The sequence below is a fragment of the Doryrhamphus excisus genome, chromosome 14, assembly GCF_030265055.1.
Source record: "Doryrhamphus excisus isolate RoL2022-K1 chromosome 14, RoL_Dexc_1.0, whole genome shotgun sequence".
In the NCBI taxonomy this organism is placed as follows: domain Eukaryota; kingdom Metazoa; phylum Chordata; class Actinopteri; order Syngnathiformes; family Syngnathidae; genus Doryrhamphus; species Doryrhamphus excisus.
In genome coordinates this window covers 9,784,517-9,806,336 of record NC_080479.1, presented here as the reverse complement: position 1 = coordinate 9,806,336, position 21,820 = coordinate 9,784,517, and the positions used below count along the sequence as shown (strand labels likewise).

Below are 21,820 nucleotides of genomic sequence, written 5' to 3'. Positions count from 1 at the left end.
TGTCCGTTACGCTTGATCTCACTCATCAGCGGTTGCATATCCCACACGGAAATGAGACTTTGTTAAATGAAGTGTGGCCCGAAGGACTTGGACGTCACTGTGATTGGTCACACACTGAATGACAAACCTGACTGAATTTACTGCCATACTAAACTAAAGCCATCCCACACTTAATAACATCATTTTAAGTAACTCTGTATAGCCGCAGGAGGCAATTGAGTTTTTAAAACTGCTGTGCCGTGCTTTTGTTTTGTTTTTTGTTCTCCCCCTTTTCTCAAATGTAAGTATTCAAATATGCAGGCTCATGTAATGCTTACAAGGCAGGAAGGGAGCCAAATCCAATAGCATTTGTTAAGCTTTATGATAATAATACATTGAAATCAAGTTAATTGAATTTGTCAGCCTTTTAAAGTCATCAAATTAAAACAAACAAATAAAACCAACATTTAAACTTGGTGTCTTTGGAGACAGGCAATTGGAGGAAGGCTGCTTGTAAACGTATAATAATTTGGAGTGCATGAGAAAGTCTCAAAGGAAGATGTAGCACTTGTGGACGTGTATTGCATGGCAGCAACAGAGCCAGTGTTGCAATATTGCTAAGGAGCAAAGTGTTGAGCCAGCATGAATACTGCTTCAGTTCAATGTAGACGGCAAAGAGTTGAGCGCCAGTGTCACAGCAAGCAATTTTAAAGCGCACACAGAGGTAGATAAGGTTCCTGGAAGCTTATGAATTAAAAATGACATAAGGAGGTGGCCTCCTGACACAGCCGATAATGTATTTTGGACCCGTCGTTACCTAGGGACCCCAGTGTTTGTAGACCATACAGCCAGCAACTGTAAGACAATCATCTCTTTGCTGGACCGTGTATGGCACACTGTATGTATATTCTCCCTCTACACATAGTTTCAGTTGTTAAATAACATGTCTGTTGCTTTCGGTCAATATTCCTGCAGCACGGAAACATTTTCACAACATGATGCTGACTGAATCACTTTCCTCCGTTATTATCAATATGGAAATGGATCATTATTGCAGCTGATAATAAGGTGACTTCCTGTAAAATGTGTTGTTAGTGTTGTTGTTTCCTTCCATTCATGTAATGAAAGTCTGAGAACTATAATAGCCTGCGAGGACGTTGCTATGGCAAGTCTTGGACTGACTGTGAAAATGATGTCACCGGTGTTGTTCCATTATGGCCTTCCACTGAGATATCTGCTGGATAATCTATCCAATAATTGTCACTCGGTGTAAGAAGGAAATTGCAAGCTCTGAGGGTTGGGAGAGTACATGCACTTTCATTTTATTTATCTTTAAACCCCCCAAAGACCTGTTCTATTGTGTCCACAGTGCTTATTAATTAGTACCATTGTGTACAATGGCATGGTGTAATGGACATAATTAATTTTGTGCAATAATTAAAGGCCATCTTATTTTAATGTAGTACCATGCTAGTTGAAGAGCGAGTTGGTTAATGAGGTGTGTAGTGCTTACACGCCGATTGTTGTCTAAATGTCACTTTTTGCATGAACGTGAGCTCAAAGTAGCTCATTGAGAAGTGTTAACAACCTTGTCTCTCTTCATGTCATGGTTCATGTGCTTATTGTTTTCCCTGTTTTATTTGTTTTCCATGATATCCTCACAAATGGCGTGAAATGACATTTTTGTAGTGCCCCCGCAGTGATGCTTCAGCGGAAAGTTGTTCAATTCCTTCCTTCTCTGGTTATTGTCACGATTTTTGCCTTGACCACCAACATTTTAGCATCCCTCCAAATCCCATGCATGTGACAAATGTTGCCTTCAAAACAGAGATTAGGACTATTTGCTTCTTGAAAGACCAATCCTTGTTGTACACGTTTGTACCCTGGGAAAAGTAAATGGAATGACCCGGCCTTTGCAGAAACATTGCATTTCAAATGTCACCTGAGCTAAAGGGCAGACTGTGACATTACTAAACGTTCTCCATCTTGAGGATCAGAAGGGAAAAAAGAGCCAGATTTAATTGAGTGAAGCAAGCTAAGAATCCTGAGTCGGAGCGACAGACGTGCATTTAAATGTCGCTGTTTGGTTGACATATAGGAGATGTGTAGGTTTGTCCTGCAAAGGTAACATTGCAATGTCTATAATGTACCCTGTCTTTGGTGGCTGGACTCAAATATTACGATATTATAATGTCTCATTTGTGTTTTAATTGGGAATCCTGTTTTTTTAATTAGAGTAGACCCCAGAGAGTGAGTGAGAATAAGACGTTGTATGAAATTAAATCAATGTTTCATTGTAAAATGTTTAATTCCTGTACAGCACAGGCAATTTTAGCATAGAAAATTGATAGGTGAGATACAAGTATAGCAGCCTATAGGACGATATCAGCATACTTCATACTTACTGAAACTTAAGTGTATAATAACTGCACCACCATGTTAATGAAGAAATAAGGAGCTATTGGACACAGTGTGTGTGTGTATGTGTGACCCTAGGAGACTCCGCTCATTAAGCCCTGCTGTCATAGGAAGTAGTGGTCCAGTCATCACTCACCATGATCCCACACCTTATAGATATTGATCTGGAGGTTTAACCCTTGTTCGACACCAAGGGGATGACAAGGTTCTCTGATTCTGCAGAAAGCTTATCGGGAAACGTGTCCATCATAAACCTACAATAGATTAATTTGAAACACTCCCCCCACTCAGAAAAGAAAACTGGAATTCTTGTGGCTACGGTGAGCCTCAAAGGCATCGGACTGACTATTTAAAAAGTGTCCCGCAATGAAAGTGAATTACTTTTAATTAATGTATTGCATGTCAGTGAAGTTTTCTATGGACATACTATTCTTATTGGTGTGAACATCCCACCTGCCTCCGGCTCTCTCTTCTTCGCATGTGAATTCAATATTGTTTCGAGCAGCTGCATTCATAGAAAGCCCCCTCCAATAATCAATCAATCAAAATACACACATACCTGAGTGGTCTGGTTTCCAATTGCATTGTTTACATGTGTTCATCAGTAAACAGTCAAACACAATTTGTCTGTGATTTAAAACCCAGTCATTCAGATTCTACAGTGCCTGCTATGTGTGTGACAGGAAGAAATGCTCTGACTCACTTGGAAGGTTGGTTTGGACCCCAAAGCTAAGACGACACGTCATTTTGGCTTATGACTTTTGAGCACTTATTGACAGAATTAGATGCAATTAGCAGTTTATCGAGTGATCAAAGTCTCAGAACAATAGACGCTTATAAACAATACACATCCCGTCTCCCAAGACTGAATTTTTGAACGTCCTTAAACCTGGAACACTGAATATTCCTCCTGCTCTCATTTCCATTTGCACACAGTTCTTGGCAGGCAATGCAGAAATATTTTCATTCATCTGACGGTGGCAAGATGTTTCGCTTTGCTGCTTGCTTAAAGGACGTGTTGTGGCATACAGATTCCAGAACGTTCTCCTCTTATGCTCCAGATAAACAATCTTTATCTGGTCTCTGTCATCTCTTCCATTTCAAACAGTAACATATGCTGAATGGACAAAAGAAGATGGAAGAAAATACGAGTTAGCCACAGAAAGACTGTATTCATCTCCATTTGAGTTCATTCCGAAGGTGTTTGATTGGCTAAAGTCTTACGGTCTTGTCCAAGCATGCCTTTATTGGCCTTGTTTATTGTTGTCCTTTTATACATGTACCTACCGACTCATTATGCGGTGGAGGCTCTGAGATGATGGGATAGAGGAAAAAAGTTGACAGTCTAAAAACATAATCCGTAAATAGTTCCATTCTTCACTTGTCCTAACAGGCAGTTGTCGAGATAGGTCCTCAGTGAGTATGCTATCTGCGTGGCCATGAGTTCACCCTGAGCTAATGAACAGCTCAGGTAGATGTTTTCCTGGCTGCCTCTCTTCTTGCTTGATTCCATCCAAAATCCCCCCTGAGCGTCGGATGAGCTTTCCGGTTTGAGCGCAAATACTTAATCTTCCTCTGTGGCGGCATTAAACGACTACCTCACCATGTTCTGACTCCAACGTCAACTGGCTGACCTATTAGCACCTCCTCGCAAATGAAGTCAGTTTTTCAGACGGGATAAAGCCCACGTAATCCTTCTTCAGTGGGTGTTTGCTGTGCAAAGGCTGAGGTTGCCTGGCACAAACAACAAAATTGGCCAGTCAGAAGCTGCCACTAAGGATTTACACCTTTTTGGGATGCTTTGAGGTGTAATGGTTCATCAGCATCGCAGCGATATATACTCTAGGTCAGGGGTCTCAAACACGCGGCCCGCGGGCCAAATGTAGCCCGCAGGACACTAGTTTGAGGCCCCCGCCTTGATATGAAAGTTTAACGTTAGTGCGGCCCGTGCAAGTTTGATATGGATGCTGTATGGTATCATGTACCCAGAAAAAATTATCACGTTTGATTAATGTTCATGTTAAAGGTTAAATAACTGTTAATAGTTATCCTCCCTATCCGTGTGGAAGTGGTCAGTTTGTGGCTTTTTTAAATTTAAAGGAAATAACTTGGAGGCTACCGATTTCTTAAGTTTTTATTTTTTGCTGTTTTATTATTATTATTATATTTATTTATTACTGATTGATTGATTTTCTTTATTCTTGATTTGTTTATTTTTCATCTTATTTTGTACAGAAAAATAAAAATCAAGATATTTGAGAACAGTGGAATGTTTTATCAGAGCTTTTCTTGTAGAAAATCAGAACCAAAGCACTGAAAAAGTTTGTATATTTTTCTGTTTTTAATAAATGCGTTTTTTTGGAAAACCTGATGAAGCCCAGTCTCACCCAGACCCTAGCTCGAGCGGCCCCCAAGTAAATTGAGTTTGAGACCCCTGCTCTAGGTGGAATGGGCAGAGCTTAGGTCTGCCTAGTACTGCTTTATCTAGTCTAGTTGGTATGGGTTCCTCTTGGAGGTGCCAGAAGACTTCGGGGGGGGCACAGTAGCTTGAAAAAAAATCATTATTTCACATAATTGTAGTTCCTTTAATAACATAGGGAAAGAAACCTCCAACGGAACCAAGACGCCGCCTCAACTGGTTGTCGCACATACACGCAGGTATTCAGGACCACAAGCAGCAGTGCTGCATTTTTCAGCGTTTCAGTTGTTTTTTTTAAGAGCTAATCCCAGCACATAAAGTCAAGCAAACCTGTCTGATGCATGCTCAAGCAATTTGACCACAAACGATTCGATGAGATGAACTGCAGCCGTTTTCAGTGTTCCTGTGTGAGACATAAAAGAAATCAGTGCTTTTCCAACTTGAACAAAATGAATCTACCTTGGGTTCAGGCAAGCTAGTGTATTTGCAGCCTGTGATGTAGCTTTAGGGAAGGAAGGGCGGTAGGGATGTGGGTGCGGGCGCTCTGTTCTGCGGTGCTCTGAAAGCCTCCTTTGCACTTTGCGTGGCCTTTGATTACAGCCAGGAAATGGATGTTGTGGGAACTTTGCTATATATCTCGGGATTGTTCATGCTTCCATTTCCGAAAAAGGTCAAATGAGTCATGACAGATTTTTAAATTGTGGCGATGGGGAACACATGACTGCATCGTGCATTCACTGTGCTGTGAAGCGGGAGATCCAGGCTGTAATCTTATCGCTCTCCTGGGGAAAAGATGTCAAGACAATTGACTGCCTTTGTTGGTCCTGCTTTTTTAGCCTTCTTGCTTTCCTATAACGCCAATAATGACGCAGCAGCAATCGTGCATATTTTACATTTTTCAAAAAGTGCATTAATGTGCCTTCAAGTACTGTGTTTCATGGCAGCACATTAAAGTCTCATAAAAGGCGGGAAATGACATTTGTGTGAGTTTCTTTACAAGCCATTTGGAAAGTCTAGCAACAGATTTACTGACCTCATGCAGGGGAATTTGAACGACTTTCACAGCCATAATAATATTACAAGCTATGAATGAATGAAAAGTAGGCCCACTACTTTTTTCACAGAGAAGCGAAGGATGCACTGACCACTTATATTCTCCTCCTTTATGTTAACATGCTAAAGAACAGAGCATTAATATGCTTGACCGCCACTTTTAATATGAAATTAAGATTATATGTGTTAATTTGATGTTGATGTTTTGTGGCCGCAAATAGCCCCCGGATGGGACTTTAGCCACCCTGCTCTACTTCGACAATGACATACAATATTGACAACATGGGGCTCTTAATTTTTTTTTATTTTTTGGATGAAATACTCCATAAAAATGTTTAGATAGAAGCAACAAAATGAGAGACAATTGTTCAGGTGGTCCACAATGCAGCATGTCTCATTACTGAGTCATCTGTCCATAATGTCACTCCGCTGCAACTCCTTGTCTTTTTTATCAATAGGTGGATGACATCCTGGGTGAGGAGAGCGACAACGAGAGTGAGGGACGGGGGAAAGAGAAAGCGGGTAATGAGGAGGTGGAGGACGAGCAGGAACAGCCGCAAGGAGCCGAACCCCTAACAGGAGGACGGGGAAGAGGAGGTGGTCCTCAGGAGCTGACAGCGGAGGAAGAGGTCCAAGCGACATCCAGTGGGGCTACTGTGTCAAGGTGAGACCCACAACCCATTCACATTATTATTCTGCAGTACAATGGTCAAATACAATAGCGTTCTCATGGGTTCCTGTCTAATAGCATATGCTGTCATATCCAATATGACTCGCTTATTTTTATTTTATTTTCCCTACCAACAAAAGTACTTGTAGGCCACAAGGCAGAAAGATGTATAGTTAATACTGGAACTGTCTTGACTGCATCACATTATGTTGAGCTAATTTTGTAGGATCCCAATGTGTCAAAAACTGTGTGAAAAAACAAACCCAAAATACAAACTAAGTCTCAAAATGTCTTATAGGTTTTATATTCAGGGTCTAGGTTATAACTTGTACCCAAGTGAGTCAGAGCTTTTCTCCCTGTCACTTATGTATATGGGTGGACCTGAAATAGAGTGGTCAGACAACTGGTCTTATAACAGAGGAGGAATTATAATGGTCATTTTAAGATAATGGTGATGAGTAAAGTATTTTTTGCAGTGATGACACGGCATTGCAGAGAAATTTCCACTCGAAAGTACTTGTTTGGCATTGGCGGCCATACGTATACCGAGGTCAGAACAATTTCTTGCAAGTTCACAGTTGTGGAAATGTGTCCCCTATCTTTTAGCAACCTTTAGCAAATCTTAACCATTTGAAATATCTTATTACATGGAGCAAAGATGCTTAGCGAGTCATTTGCAAATTTCCAATAAGGCACCACTTAGTTCATCAGTAGGCTGGAACCAGGCAGAGTGGTCTGCTGCCATGGAGACATATCTCAAACGGAGAGCAGACAGTTGTGAGCAGGAGTCTTGGTTTTGCTGAAGGACATTAGATTCAGTCTGGAGGAATCCAGTCTCTTCTGGTCAGTTTAATATATTCACTGTAAATATGTCACTTAGTGAGTGCAGTAATTATCAATAGACAATATGCAGTTTATTTCCAATGTCTCTTTTAAGCCTCATAACCATCTAATAGCGTTTATTATTTCAGGCTAGGGTCTTAGTGCTGGTGTTTTCAATCAGAATTTTCATTAATTCAGCTCTTACGCCTGAGAAAGGTGGATTGGTAGTTCTCACCCAAACAGACGTGCATCTGTTGCTAAGATACCGCAGTAATGCACGTGTCCCTCGTCTTGTTCTTACCCGCTCCCGATGATGACAATAATGTTGCTGTCTGCTCTTTGCTCGTCCAAAGACGAGGCTTTTTAGGGTACATTGATGTCAGCGATTGTACACAATTCTCCGCCGCCTCATTGTAAGTCCCGCCAATAGTTGTGCATAGTTAGCTTAATTAGATTTTCTGCCGGAGAATGACCTTTGAGTGATTTATGCTGATTCCAACTGGTGATTATTTTCAGCACATTATCTCCACCATCATCCCCCTCGTGTGGGCAGACCGGTTCACTTTAAGTGTAAAAATCTGGCCGACAGCCTTATAAATCTTTGACTTTGAAGCATATTATATGATTTTTCTGGGGGGCTCGCGGGACTCAGCAGTGGAGAAGCTCATCCGGTTTGAGGTTGGTTTAATTGATGTGTCTGAAAACGGAAAACTAGTTGAAGGAGTTGGCACAACATGATCAAGCAGCCCGAATTGACTGTGCATGGCGGGCAAATTTAAAAAAGCAAGTACTTTTGGGAACCGTGCACAATCCTCTCGAAAGCATTCCAAGGATAAACTCTTCCATTACTGTCGCTTCCTGTTAAATGCAGAACATCCAGACGCATTGTTGAACTGGAAATGCAACCCAATCATAACACACATTTGCATAAAAGTCAGTATATTTAAAAATTGTAGTTCATTCATTCTTTTCTGTATGCAGTGGAACCTTAAAAGCTCCGACACGCCTCCGATTTGCACCATGATTTACATGGAATTCATGTTTTAAGTATTTTAAAATACAATATTTGTTCAATTAAATTATATTAATCTATTCCCAACAGGCTATTAGCAATAGCTAATAGCAATGGCTGTTTCTTTGAGGTTTTTTTTAGCCAATCAGATTTCAGATTTGCCTCTCAGGGCCAGCGAGCCAACCCACAGTGATATCAGCACTTTTCTGTCTTCTGATTGGTTGATCGATGCACCAAATACACCACCCTACACGGCTTAATGGTCACCAAGTGTAAAAATCGACTAACTGCTGCAATATCTCCTCATGATGTCAACAAAGAACGCATCTCTTTAGATGTCTGATGTTTAAGTGTAAGCGTAAAAATAAATGAACCACTGTGGAAGTCATTTGATACAAGCATCAATCAGTATAGCATCTAGCTAGTTGGCAAAAATCAAAACATGAGTTATCAAAAATTGCACAACCTTGCCGTTGTGAAATTATTTTTCTTTGGGTACAACCATAATTGGAGCCACTCGGGGCCCACACACATCCGCCGATATGAGCCGTCTTCATTTCCTGTCTCTGTCGATGCGCATTCATTCAGACGCTCGGTTGCCTCTCTGCCGCGTGAAACTTGTCACTTGTTCTTAGCAGAGTGAAGGCGACAGAGCGGGGAGGGGGCCGGCGTTTGTTGGGTTGTGGCTCAGGTTGTCAGACGGCCAAGTGTGAAATCCAAAAATGTCTCATCTTGTCTTTCCGTGGCAATGAAGTTACTGCACTGGCTTGATTGGTTTCTTCTCATGGATTTGGGAGAACTACTTCAGCTTGAAATTTAAATCTAGTATATTTGTGGCTTTTTTTTTTTTAAGTTGTTGACATAAAAACATATGAGAGGATTGACCTATTATCATTATTATTATTATTATAGTTATTATTTTTCCACTATACTACCAGTAATATTTTTCTGTGGCTGAATCCCACAAGGGGCAATTTCAGGTCTACAGCAGGGTAAAGTACAAGAGTATAGTACATAGCACACAAGTGCAAAATGAGGGTAATAAAAATCAGAAGTTATATATATTATATATACAGGTACATGTTGACCAAATCAGGTTAACAGTATATCACTATTATTGCACTTGTTTATTGCACAGTTATTGTACAGTGTTGGGTTTTTTATTGTAGCTTTGCAATTGTAGGCTAATTTGAGAAACAGTGGTAGTTGGTGGTTGAGATGGTAGTTGTAAACATTTTTTAAATGACAATCATCTGTGAAATCCATCCTATATTCATCCAACACTCGAAAGGACTCGAAAATAAACGGAATGACTCAAAAATATTATTGTAGCTTTGCAATTTTAGGCTAATTTGAGAAACAGAGATGGTAGTTGTAAACATTTTTTAAATGACAATCCTCTGTGAAATCCAACCTGTATTCATCCAATCAAATCACCGGTTTTCAGTATTTCGCTATTATTGCACTTCTTTATTGCATGGTTTATTGCACAGTTATTGTACAGTGTTGGGTTTTTTTAATTGTAGCTTCGTAATTTTAGGCTAATTTGAGAAACAGAGATGGTAGATGTAAACATTTTTCAAATGACAATCATCTGTAAAATCCAACCTATATTCATCCAACATAGGCAGAAGGACTCGAAAATAAACCGAATGGCTCAAAATATCCCCAGCTTGTCTTCTGGGCTACAACAGATGGGCGTCAATGTTCTTGAAGGGTTCATTATGTATCACTTACCCTGTTATTGCAATCTACTGCAATTATGGAGGCTGTACTTAATTGATAAAGGTACATAATAGCAGGAACATGAGATATTTCTCACAAGCTAGCTAGTGTGTCCACTATTTGTCAGCGGATGTTTGCTTGAACCAGATGTGCCTCTGTTGTTAAACCAAGTGAACACATCACAGCGTGACATTCATTGCGCCCGGGGCAATCCTTAACAGATTGTGAGCAGTGTTGTCATAAGTGATGAGCCAGCACTATTAGTTGTACTGTGTTAGATGAATTATTAAAGCAGCGCATAGGGGATTACCTTCTGCTCTATGCATTCACACGTAGTCATCAGCCTGCCACACTTTTAAGGTCACGTTACGGGTTCATACGCGTAATAAGTAACATCTGCGTTTATGTGATTGGTCAACCTATGAAATGTTCTCCCAACTTTAGTTAGCCAATCTCCACATTTCTTCATGCTGCACAATCTTTGTTCTGTCGGTAGTGCAGCCTCCATTTTCTCATGGGAAATAGTATCCCAATATACTGTACCTCCTTGGTGGAGATTAAAAGTCCGGGGCTGATGAAAGTACCCCTGGTGCCAATTTCTCCTATAGTCATTGTTGCAGCCGTCCCAGGAAAAATCTATTGAATTTTTACAGCTTGGGAATGACTTTTTCATAGGGTATTTATCTTCACTCTCTAGCGTGTTTGAAGCAAGACAGACTGGAAAGTGTCCTAAAGTTTTGGGGCTGTTAAATTGAGGATTTTTCAGAGTGGCACAAAGTTAAGTCAAACCTGATTAATTAATGTGCAGCAGTTATTGGATCCTCCACGAATCGGGGGTAGGGATTAAACCTGTCTCGGTGTCTATTAGGCCGAGGACCTCCTGCAAAAATCCTCCTTTTATGACAGAACTGCTTTGCTGTTATGCTATAAAAACGTTTCTCAAAGGTCCTCTACATTAGTGGTCCTCCACTTGTTTGGCAGCGGGACCCACCATCACACTTCAGGCGCGATAATTTTTTTAACCCAAATTTTTGTTGACTGATTTGAACACAACGTGAGCTGCGGCCCTGAAACACTGTCTCTCGCAGATATCAGCAACTGTGTCGTAGCAAGCGAATAGCATAGACAACGAGAATGTGAGATGCATTCACAGACTTTGGGTCATTACATTATTATTATTTGTATTTCCCAGGCAAAGATCGGTGACCCATTTTTGGGTCCCGACCTTCTTGTTGAGAATGTCACGAGTCTTGTGTGCAGCTTCTCTAGAATAAAAAAACCCAGAGCAAACCCGACAAATTAGACTGTAGCTAAGCCAGTTGATGATTTGTTGTTTTGTTCCTCAAACATTTGGGTTAATAAATATTCATCACTACACAATGGCGCCTTCAAATGGAGACTTCTATGACTATGACAGGCAGCTATTAAAGCAGCGTTCACATGAAAAAGGTCAGTATTAGTCAAAATACTAGCTTCCAGGAAAGTGGATTCACTGTGCGTTTGTTGGGTGATAATAACTCATTGAACAAATCATGCAATTGAATGCACCGCCACATTTATTTTAATGGGCACATCGACCGACAACGGTTTCAACATCACCCCCAAGCTGTTTGCTTGATAGCAAATCATTTTTCTCCACTAGAATATTGCGCTCTACCGCAGTATAAACTATCCAAACACAGTAAATTGCTGTACTTGGCATTGATCAGCCCATCGGTGGTGTTGGTCATGTGACCTTCACTGATTTGGCTAGGCCTATATCCTAAGTGTTGTTTGCATGAGGAAGATTTAGTTATCCATTAAGTGGTCCTGTATATAGTATAGTCATTTGGTCCTCATGACAAGGACAGAAATGCTGCAAAAATACTGTATTACTTAGTGTTAGTCTACATAATACACAATAGTAATACGGTAGTCCAATTTAAGGAATCCTACAATGTTTCACCTCCTGGCAAATGTCACCAAGTGGAAACCAAAATGGCTTGAAAACAAAAAGCTGAAAGGCAGTGAAGGGTTAAACGTGTTCATATTGTTTGCCACTATGGGGGCTAGATTTCTCCCTTTTCCAGCTATAAGAAAGGTGTCAGTATGCGAGGCCTGTATATTCTCCAGACATGAAATCTTATTGATGGATGGAGAAATAAGCGATGTCATCATATTAAAAGGCACTTGAGCAAACGCGTGTTGGGATAAAATATGCCGCACCGCCCCGGAAAAAAATTCAATTATTCAAATCTGGCAGCGTATCTGACTCTTCTGCGAACAGAAGAACGCAAACAGTCGCCTCAGTGTTTGCTCTCCTTTTGATCACTGTTTGCTTTGACCCACATGAAAGCTAGAAAATAAAAATATAGTGTAAATTGGACCCTCTCACTTCCTCCTGCTGTCCTTGCACTCCATATGGACGACATGCTCTTCTTTTCAAATATCTTTTTCTACTGCTTTAGAGCGGCCCCATTCACATTTCAAAATCATATCGCCATTTTAAACGCCACAAACTGGATCCCAACACCACTGGAAAGAATGCATATTGAAATCATGTCTTCCATGGTCAAAACTGGATTAACTTGTGTACAAATACGGTTTAAATTATGAATCAGATCTTCTATTGTAATAAATGTAGACAGACTCAGCCAAACTGTACTGAGCAGTAATCATTTGCGGTTCTATGGTCGTTGTTGCATTCTTTGCCATCGCTGGTACCCCCTTATGTCAGTGGTGCCCAAAGTGCGGCCCCGGGGGCGCTTTGTTTTTGTTGGCCCATGGCACATTGTAATAAGATGGTTTAACAAGACAACTAAGGAGTAAAAAACGACAAATCTGCAGCAAATTTACAAGAATAAAGGAACAAAAATTGGATTCTGACGAGGAAAAAGTCATATTCATACAAGAATGTCATAATATTACAAAGAGAACCATTTTAGTTGCGTAATGAAACACTCGAGAAAAAATACATTATTATTTGGGTTGTGGAAAACTTTATAATGTTACAAGAGTAAAGCTAAAATATAATGGGAATAAAACCTTAATATTACCAAAAAAAGAGCAAAAATGGAAATTTTATGAGAAATATTGACTCAAAATTTTGAGGAGAAAAAAAGCCATTCGAACAAGAAAAAACACAATTTTACGAGAATAAACTCCCAAACTATTGTGAACAATAATACATACAATTTTAGTAGCATATTGTTGAAATATAAAAATATATTTTTAAGTTGTCATACAGTATTATGAGAAACAACCAAAAACAAAGAAACAAACAAAATTAAAAAATATATATATTACAGCAGTAAAGTACATTTTCAGGGAATAAAGGTTGGAAAAGCGCCTTATGTGGTAGCTTCCACTTTTTGTGGGACTTTCGGAGCGTCGTCTTCCAAATATTTCAATTCCAACTCCAGTTTGACATTTGAACAGCAAAGTGAGCCATTCCATCCAGCTCCATATTGTACGTTAGCCTTGTAGAGTTTTCTAATTAGACAAGCCCAGAGGTATTGTTGTAATTGTTTTTAATGATTTTCTGATAAAGAGTGCACTAATGGCGCATTTTTTCCATTTGTGTGTGCTCAAATGACTGCACTGGATTGATGAAGCCAACAGCACTTTGTTCTTTCAGAACTGTCATGCGTAACCTCTACGGCAAGATGCGCTCCTGCACATGAATGAAACGTCTTAACACGGCTGCAGAAACAAAACAGCTTTATCGAATTTTGTATATGCTTTTAAAATGACATTGAGATGCCTTTACTGGCTTCTCGACTTGGGAAATTCGTATGTGCGCTTGTACAAAACCAGCTTTTCCAACCCCCGTGCTTCTTACCAAGGGTTGTACTTGGACGAGTGATGCTTGAAAGGAGGATTAGCGCTTTTATTGCCTCTTCTAGAGGTTTCCTGGCAGACCAATAGCAGGAACAATGCTAAGGTGTGCTGCCAATGCTTGACTGCTGAGTGCTTTTGTCAGCCGTTTGTCATGACAATGTCATTTATTGCTCGCTAACATTCCGTTTTTTGTGGAAAATGAAACAAAATAGGCAATTTGACCTTCAATTTCTTTATACTTTATACTAATTGCTCTCCTAAGAAATAATGGCGAACAGAATGGGTCCGTTGACAGGAGTTATAAATACTGCACACATTGTACGTATGTGTAAGTAATGTGTTAGTATTGGTAATTGAACTCCTGTTTCCATGCCAGTGGTTGTTACTTGGGCACGTGTGTGTTTTTTAAACCGCAGAGGCGAGTTCACTTCTTAATTAGCAGCAAACATGTGGTAAATGTAGACCATGTTTGCAGAGATGTACCAATGTTACAAATACAGTTGTCCCTCCATAAATATAATAATAAATCGTCCTGTTTTGGTTGAATATGTACTATTAATAGTCTAACACGTTCATAAAATTACTAAATGAAGTAAACTAGAAATGTAAGACATTGAAAAAACATAAGCTTGAGCCCTCCTGTTGGCATTGAGGTACAGTAAAAGAACGTCAGACTCTGTGTGACGTCCTGGAAGAAGGAACTCTCTCAATGCTACCATGCGTGAGTCTATAGTCTTATTTACTAAATATGTCTACTATGTTGGGTAATAGAAGTGTAAAGACGACTATAGGGGTGTTATTTCCTGTCTTGAGGGCTCTAATAGTGTCCAAATCTGTATGTAGGAGGTTGTAACATTAAATTTAAACAAGGAATTCACTCATCACAGTGATAAACGAGGGATAAACGATAAACGAGGGATTCGTGTATTCTATTATCTGCCTCAACGCTCCAGTGCAGGGTATGGATTTTAATTAAGGATTTTACAAGTGTGGCAAATGAAAATGATGTATTTATTATGCTCTATGAACCCCGACTACAAGGCTAAGGAAATGATGATTAAAGGCAACATGTTTTTCAACATGAAAAATGAAAAGCAAAGCAAGAGAACAACTTACTTTGATAGTCCTTCCTCTCCAGCCTTCATGCCCTCCTTCCTCATCAGCCACTTGAGGGGGCGAGAGAGAGAGAGTCGTGCTAAAAGCGTTCTCTCCACATCGCGCTAATTGCCCCGGCGTGAAAAAAGGTGGCTAGTATAATGAGGTACTCCTAACGAGGCGGCGTCTTCATTCCGAGCTGCCATTTTCTGACGTACCGTGAGTTATTACTCGTATCTGTTCCCACGGCTATGGACACAAAAGTTGCCATCTGTGGCTTGAAAGAACCTCTCTTAGCCACATGTTGAGTTAGCTTTCTGGTATCATCTCTTATGTTAACGGGTCGGTTTTGACCCATGTATTAAATTAGCTATAAAATACACTACAAACAATAAGTTACCATCAAATTTGCTTCTCGTGTCTTGGTTACCTTCTTAGGCTTCCTATTGATACTTTTGGTGTGGGCATGTAGGCCTTTTTTTGCCACTATACCCCTCGATTTTAATTTCCAAAAATGGTAAAATGAACCTCAAAAGAATCATATTAATAAATTGAAGGTTATTTTGTTACCTGGCTATTACTGAGAGCTATATAACGTATCTCTTAAATCAATTAGTTTGATTTATTTTCTAATTTTAGTATTAATCACTAAAGAAATATCTATGGTGTTCGGGTCAGTTTTGACCCATATATATTAATGTCAAGAAAAAGCGATTGTTTTCAGCAACAGAACTTTAGTATAAACTGAAATCAAAAATCAGAACAGGTCCAGATCTTGGTTCACTGTACTTCTTGCCATTCTTTCCATGATCCAAATTGTAAATGTGAAATCAGCCAATCAAATGAGTGAATTCACCTCACATGTCTAGACCTTGTTTTTCTGCTGGTGTACTGGAAAAGCGGTCAAAATGAGAATCCCCTGAAGCTTCCATGATGAGAAGAGGAGCTGGTTGTCATTGTGTTGGCTAATTGTACACTTATGATTTCACTTGTGGCTCAAAATATTGCTTTATAGTCATATTATTATAACCGAGTCGAAACCGACCCTAACAACACAGCGGTCATAATTTCAACCAGACCATTTTAAAATGTAGTAACAATTATTTCTTTGTTTTTATTTTGTTGAAATAGAGTTTCCTGACAAAGTCAAAAAAGCCTTGATGCAATAAACAAATGTTATGTGATTCTTTTTATGCATTAAAATGTAAAACGGGTCGGTGCCGACCCTAACACAAGACGAAGATTAAGAGTATTATTTCTATTCATACCTGTAGGGTAGAGTCTTTGGAAATGCTAGTGAAATCCCTAATTTTGTAAACAATTCATTTTATTTCAAATCCATTTTTCCCATAGGAAATAACAGCAATAACTATTTATATGCATAACTTCACCACAGCGGGAACCCTTAGTCTAAACATCAACATGGACTCCTGAGATGCTTTTTTTCTTAGCTTCATATTATGCTATAAGTGAACAATAAGGGAAAAAGTGCTGACACAAGCAGCTTGAAGGCACGGGCCAGGAGGAAGAAGAAAGAAGTGGGTCGGATTACTTGCAGTTTTTGGTATTGCTGCTCGCTTATTCTCGCCTTTTTGACAGCCCGAGTAAGCAAATAGTGAACTTGATGATTACCAGAGGACAGGGTCCTGTGTAGACCCCCAAAGCCATCACTGTCAGGGATGTACAACATCTCGGCATCTGCTTTGTCAGTTCGTGTTTGACGTTAGTGTTCTTCATCAAAGGGGATGAGAAGAGAAGGATTTGATCAACTTGGTGGGGGGGGTGGGAGGGGGGTGTTGGGATTAATAGATAAAGACTGAGATTGGATGTAACCAAGCGGAACCAAAAGCAACCTTAAAGTTCATTGACGCCGCCCCCAGTTGTCTGTGCTGTTAATTGATGGGAAAGTGAAGTGTTCTTTTCATATTGAAACGTTCCCCTAGCGTCCTTCCATAGAGAGGATAACTCCAATTACCAAAGAAGGTGCCTCGTTTTCTAGCAAACGATTAATCAGCGCTCATGTCATTACCAGCTCGCCGTCAACTTCCGAGGCTTCTTATCGTGTTGTTGCAACACCTCAGCCCTCCTTCCATCGTAACGTCTACAGGGGGTCCGCAAAGCCCGTCCCGTCAGCGAGCCGGCGTGGCCGATATAAGCCGACATCTAACCTTTAATGAACACCAAACCACAGTCCCGCTGTGGCGGGAGGCTGTGTGACAGCGCTGGGCTCTAATGAGAGCTGGTGTCAGAACCCCCCCGCCCCCCCAATAATAAGTAGACCACCCGGATACTTCTCATTAGCATGATGTAAAGAACTCCTGGCTGGTTTATTTGGAAAGAAGGATGGCTTGTTTACTGCTGGAGAAATGTCTTCTACACACAAGTGGACACTTCACAAGCGGCGTTTCCACCAAATGTGGTGGACGCTTGGACACGTGGGCCCATGATGCACCAGGAGACATCCGCCATAAACAATGAATACTTCTTGGCTATTATTGGCTCTTCTCTATGACATGCTAATATAAAGTAGCTCAACAAACACAACGTGCGGTCATGGAATGACTGCAGCGTAATCGCTCCTCGCCACTTCGACACGCCAAGTCAGTTTTAGTATAGAGATCAGCAGAAAGACCACAAAGTCAAACCCTGCCGCACAAATTAATCCATGCCATTGCTCCTCCGCAGTTATAAATGATGACCAACTGTCACTTTTTCTTAGAAATAACAGTCAAATTGAATAGAATAAATCAATAAAAATCACTCCAACATAATCCACAAAATAAACATAAAAAACCTGGCAAGCTGGCTGAAATAGACGTGTCCTGTAATGAATGCAATTGCTCCTCCCTCGCCACGTATACATAACTGTTACTTTTTAATAAGAGAAATCAATAGATTCCAAAATAATCCACAGTCAAACCCTGCCCCACAAATAAATCCATGGGATTGCTCCTCTGCAGTTATAAATGATGACCAACCATCACTTTTTATTATAAAAGAAATAACAGTCAAATTTAATAGAATAAATCAATAAAAATCACTCCAAGATAATCCATAAAATAAAATAAAAAACTTTGCAAGCTGGCTGAAATATAGTACAAGTGTCCTGTAATGAATGCGATCGCTCCTCCCTCGCCACGTATACATAATTGTTACTTTTTTTTTTAAATCAATAAATGAAAAATCAATAGACTCCAAAATAATCCACCAAGTCAAAACCGGCAGCAAGCTCTTTTAAAAAAAAAACAATTTATGCAATTGCTCCTCTTCGGATATATATGATGATTATACAATTTCTCAAAGAAATCAATAAAAACACTCAAATAACCCACAAAGCAGAATGCTTCAACTTATACTTCAACTTGCTGATATAGTTCATCTTCAAACAGCTAAAATAATGCATAAGGCTAAAAATAACCAATTAGCTAAAAATGTCATCCAATACTTCTCTGCGAGAGAGGAGAAATATGATCTCAGGGAAGAAGTACATTTGAAACACTTCTATGCTAGGACTACGTTATGCTAGCCATAGCATTTCAGTATGTGGAATCAAACTATGGACTGGATTGAGTAAGGACCTCAAACAATGCACAACGATGAGCCAATTCAAGAAACAATACAAGCAGTTGATGTTTGCTAAATACAAGGATGAAGAGTCTTGAACCAGTCATGATGTGCTATATATATCACTATATTGACACTTACTATGGTACACATTATGGCATTGGATGCTCATATCACCTCCTACTTCAGTACGAGGTACATTATTAAAACAAAAAACAAAACCATTACCATTACTTATGCAATTGCTCCTCCACAGTTTTATATTCTACCTGGCACCTTTTCATCTTCTTAACATAAACAAGTGAGCCAGTTTATGTAACAATGCGATTGTAGAAACATGATAAATATGATAAACATGCAAATATAACAATAATATGATATATAATTAATATAATAATTAGCATTAATATAATAATTATAATAATCATAATAGTTCTAATAATTATTATAATAATCTAATAATATAATAATAATAATAATTATTATTATTATGATTATTATTATGTGTTTGTGTCCCTTTTTTCAGGAGCACTTTGTAAACAACAGACCATGTCAAAAAACGAAATTGATAAAACCATCAAAAGGTTGGCTCAGGCCATGATGCCAGGTTGTATGTTGAGTTTAAATGAAATACTTTGGAAAGATTGGGCGGGCCGTATTCAAACACTTGGCGGGCCGGATGTGGCCCCCGGGCCGTAGTTTGCCCACCCCTGGGCTAGGCTTTTAGGTTCCCAACTAGTTTGCTGAGGATTTCTTTCTAAAAGATGTTTTCTGGTCCACGCAGGGGCCACAAACGGAAGCACGACGACGCCAAGGAAGACGACGACGAGGCTGATGAGTCCTGCAAAGAAGAAGAGGAGGAGGAGGAGGAGGAAGAGGAGTGCAGCTCCTCCGAGGCTGACGAGATGGCGGCGGCATTGGAGGCGGAGCTTAATGACTTTATGTGACGTGGGACGCTGACAAGCTGTAATTATGAAAACAACGATGAATGTTCTGTACAGTATTGCTGTGTTTTGTAGCATTAATATTCATCCTGATAGCCCCCCCTCTTTTTTTTTGGTGGGCAGATATTTTATTGTGAAGAAAATAAATTGTTGGAAAAAAAAATGAATACTTTTGAGTTTTTTTAATTTATTTCGACTAAAGTGGCGATAATCCTTGCAAATGTGGCCGCTCATGCCAAAGAGTTTGAAGTCGTGCAGCTAAATTTCACTTTTGGACTTCTCACGTCATATTTGTTCATATAAAAATGATTATGCTTATGTGATTTTTTTGAGGTTGTTGCTTTATATCTTCTTGTGCACTTTGACCTTGACATTGAACCCTGCCCCTCTCTTGTTCTCAGCCTTTTCTGGACAATTTACACTGGAGCCAATCACGTTTCGACACGGGCGCTTGTACAGCTCAGCGCAAGGCGGCGCCCCAATGGAGATCCGTTGAGGTGAACGTATTTACAGCACGCTAAGCTAAATCATTGGGACTTAGCTTACCTGCAACAATGAAATACATGGCATTGAAACCCCTGGGAAATATATTGACCAAAAAATAAAGAAATAAACATGTCCAAGCTTAGTGTCAGGTGACTAAAAAAAAGGGCACTGAGCAAAATATTCCTTTTTTTTAAAAATCCGTAAAAAATAAGAATTTCCAATCACCTGTATTTTATAGCTGTGGGCCAGAAATTCCTGTTAAATAAATTTTACCCCAAAAAACCTCCAAGCATATAGTTGATATATTTAAAAAGACACATCATTGAATTTATGGTGTTGGGGCAGAAATGGCTGATTTACCTGATTAACAAAAAAAGTACAGTAAACATTGTTAACATATTCTGGACTAGTGAAGGCACTAACCAACATCATAAAAAATGTGTATTTTATGACCTTGGTAGAAATCCCTGCAAAACTTTTTTTCCATGAAAAGTGAGTGGATATGTCGTGAAGTTTCAAAATGTCGTTTTTAAGTAAAAGAAACTCAAATCAAAAGAAAAGGTGCTGAAGAGTTCCCCTCATTGAGCTACACTGCAATGGGGAATAGAATTGGGGTTATTTGTTGTAATGTATTTGTATTTTTACCATCAACCCCCCACCCCCTCCTCCGGCTCCAGTATTAAATACATCCATCATTTCCATCACATGTTATTTTCCTTTGTATTCCCCTTCTTTTTCAATGACAAACTAATGGATTAGATTTACCCAGAGAGCTACTTTGACTAAATAAAGATATTAAAAACAAAGGTGTTGCTGTACATTTCTTTCCCGGTGATGCTCCTGATGACATCCATTATCTTCTCGGCGTACGACACGGTAAGACTCCCACCTAATGGCTCCTTTGTCACGGAGACCATCGCCGAGCCATTAGGCTTCAGCTCAAGACACGCAGGGTCATTAGACATGGTGGGAGTGGGGGGGTGACACCATGCATCAGTTTAGGGAACATAATAGTTTGAATGTATTCTTTTATCAACAATGACGTCCGCAGTGAGAAGCAGCGGCGGTATAAGTGTCCACCTATAGCACGCCTTGACATCTGCTCTGGGCCTCTCATCATCTTGTCAGGCCGTGTGATGGCCCGGCAGGTGCCAGCTTGATTATACCCTCGGAAGCAGCAGCGCAAAGTCAGTGGTGGAGCTATTAAAAGGCTCATAAGCTGCATTGACATGGAAATGCTACACAGAGAACGTGGAGGACGCTCCTCTGAGTCAACAATTCATCTACAGACGCTGCAAAGTAGATGGCCTCGAAAGGAAGATGAGTTCAAACCACAGCAAAGATCCTCTATAAGACGGGAGTGCTCAGAACATGCAAACATGCCCAAACCTTGTCTAGTTCTATGTGTCATCATCTCTGCTTGTGATTCTATGTGTGTAGATCTATGTGTCTAGTTCTGTCTGAGAGAATATATATATATATATGTGTGTGTGTGTGTGTATACATATATATATATATACATATATATATGTGTGTGTGTGTGCGCGCGCGTAACTCTGTTTGTAGATTAGTCTACCATATCTACTATGTCTAGATCTGTATGTGAATATATGTGTATTTCTGTGTCAAGGTAAATGATATCTATGTGTCTAGGTCTATGTGTGTAGATCTATGTGTAAATCTATGTGTCTAGGTCTATGTGTGTGAATCTATGTGTGTAGATCTATGTGTAAATCTATGTGTCTAGGTCTATGTGTGTGAATCTATGCGTGTATATCTATGTGTATTTCCGTGTCAAGGTAAATGATATCTAT

The 21,820-nt window shown here is 39.7% G+C and overlaps 1 protein-coding gene across 2 annotated transcripts in view; it reads left to right on the top strand.

The window, feature by feature from the left end:
- ctdp1 (CTD (carboxy-terminal domain, RNA polymerase II, polypeptide A) phosphatase, subunit 1) overlaps nucleotides 1-20,792 on the top strand; it is a 29,931-nt gene extending 9,139 nt beyond the window's left edge. Inside the window, exons 12-14 of one of the 2 annotated variants that reach the window (XM_058047367.1) lie at nucleotides 6,328-6,533; nucleotides 19,361-19,542; nucleotides 19,922-20,792. In XM_058047367.1, coding sequence (XP_057903350.1) covers nucleotides 6,328-6,533; nucleotides 19,361-19,523 — 369 coding nt within the window. In that variant the 3' untranslated portion in view covers nucleotides 19,524-19,542; nucleotides 19,922-20,792. Of the gene's footprint in view, nucleotides 1-6,327; nucleotides 6,534-19,360 lie in introns of both variants that reach the window. The other variant, XM_058047368.1, reaches the window with a different exon arrangement.
- Nucleotides 20,793-21,820: the final 1,028 nt, after the last annotated feature.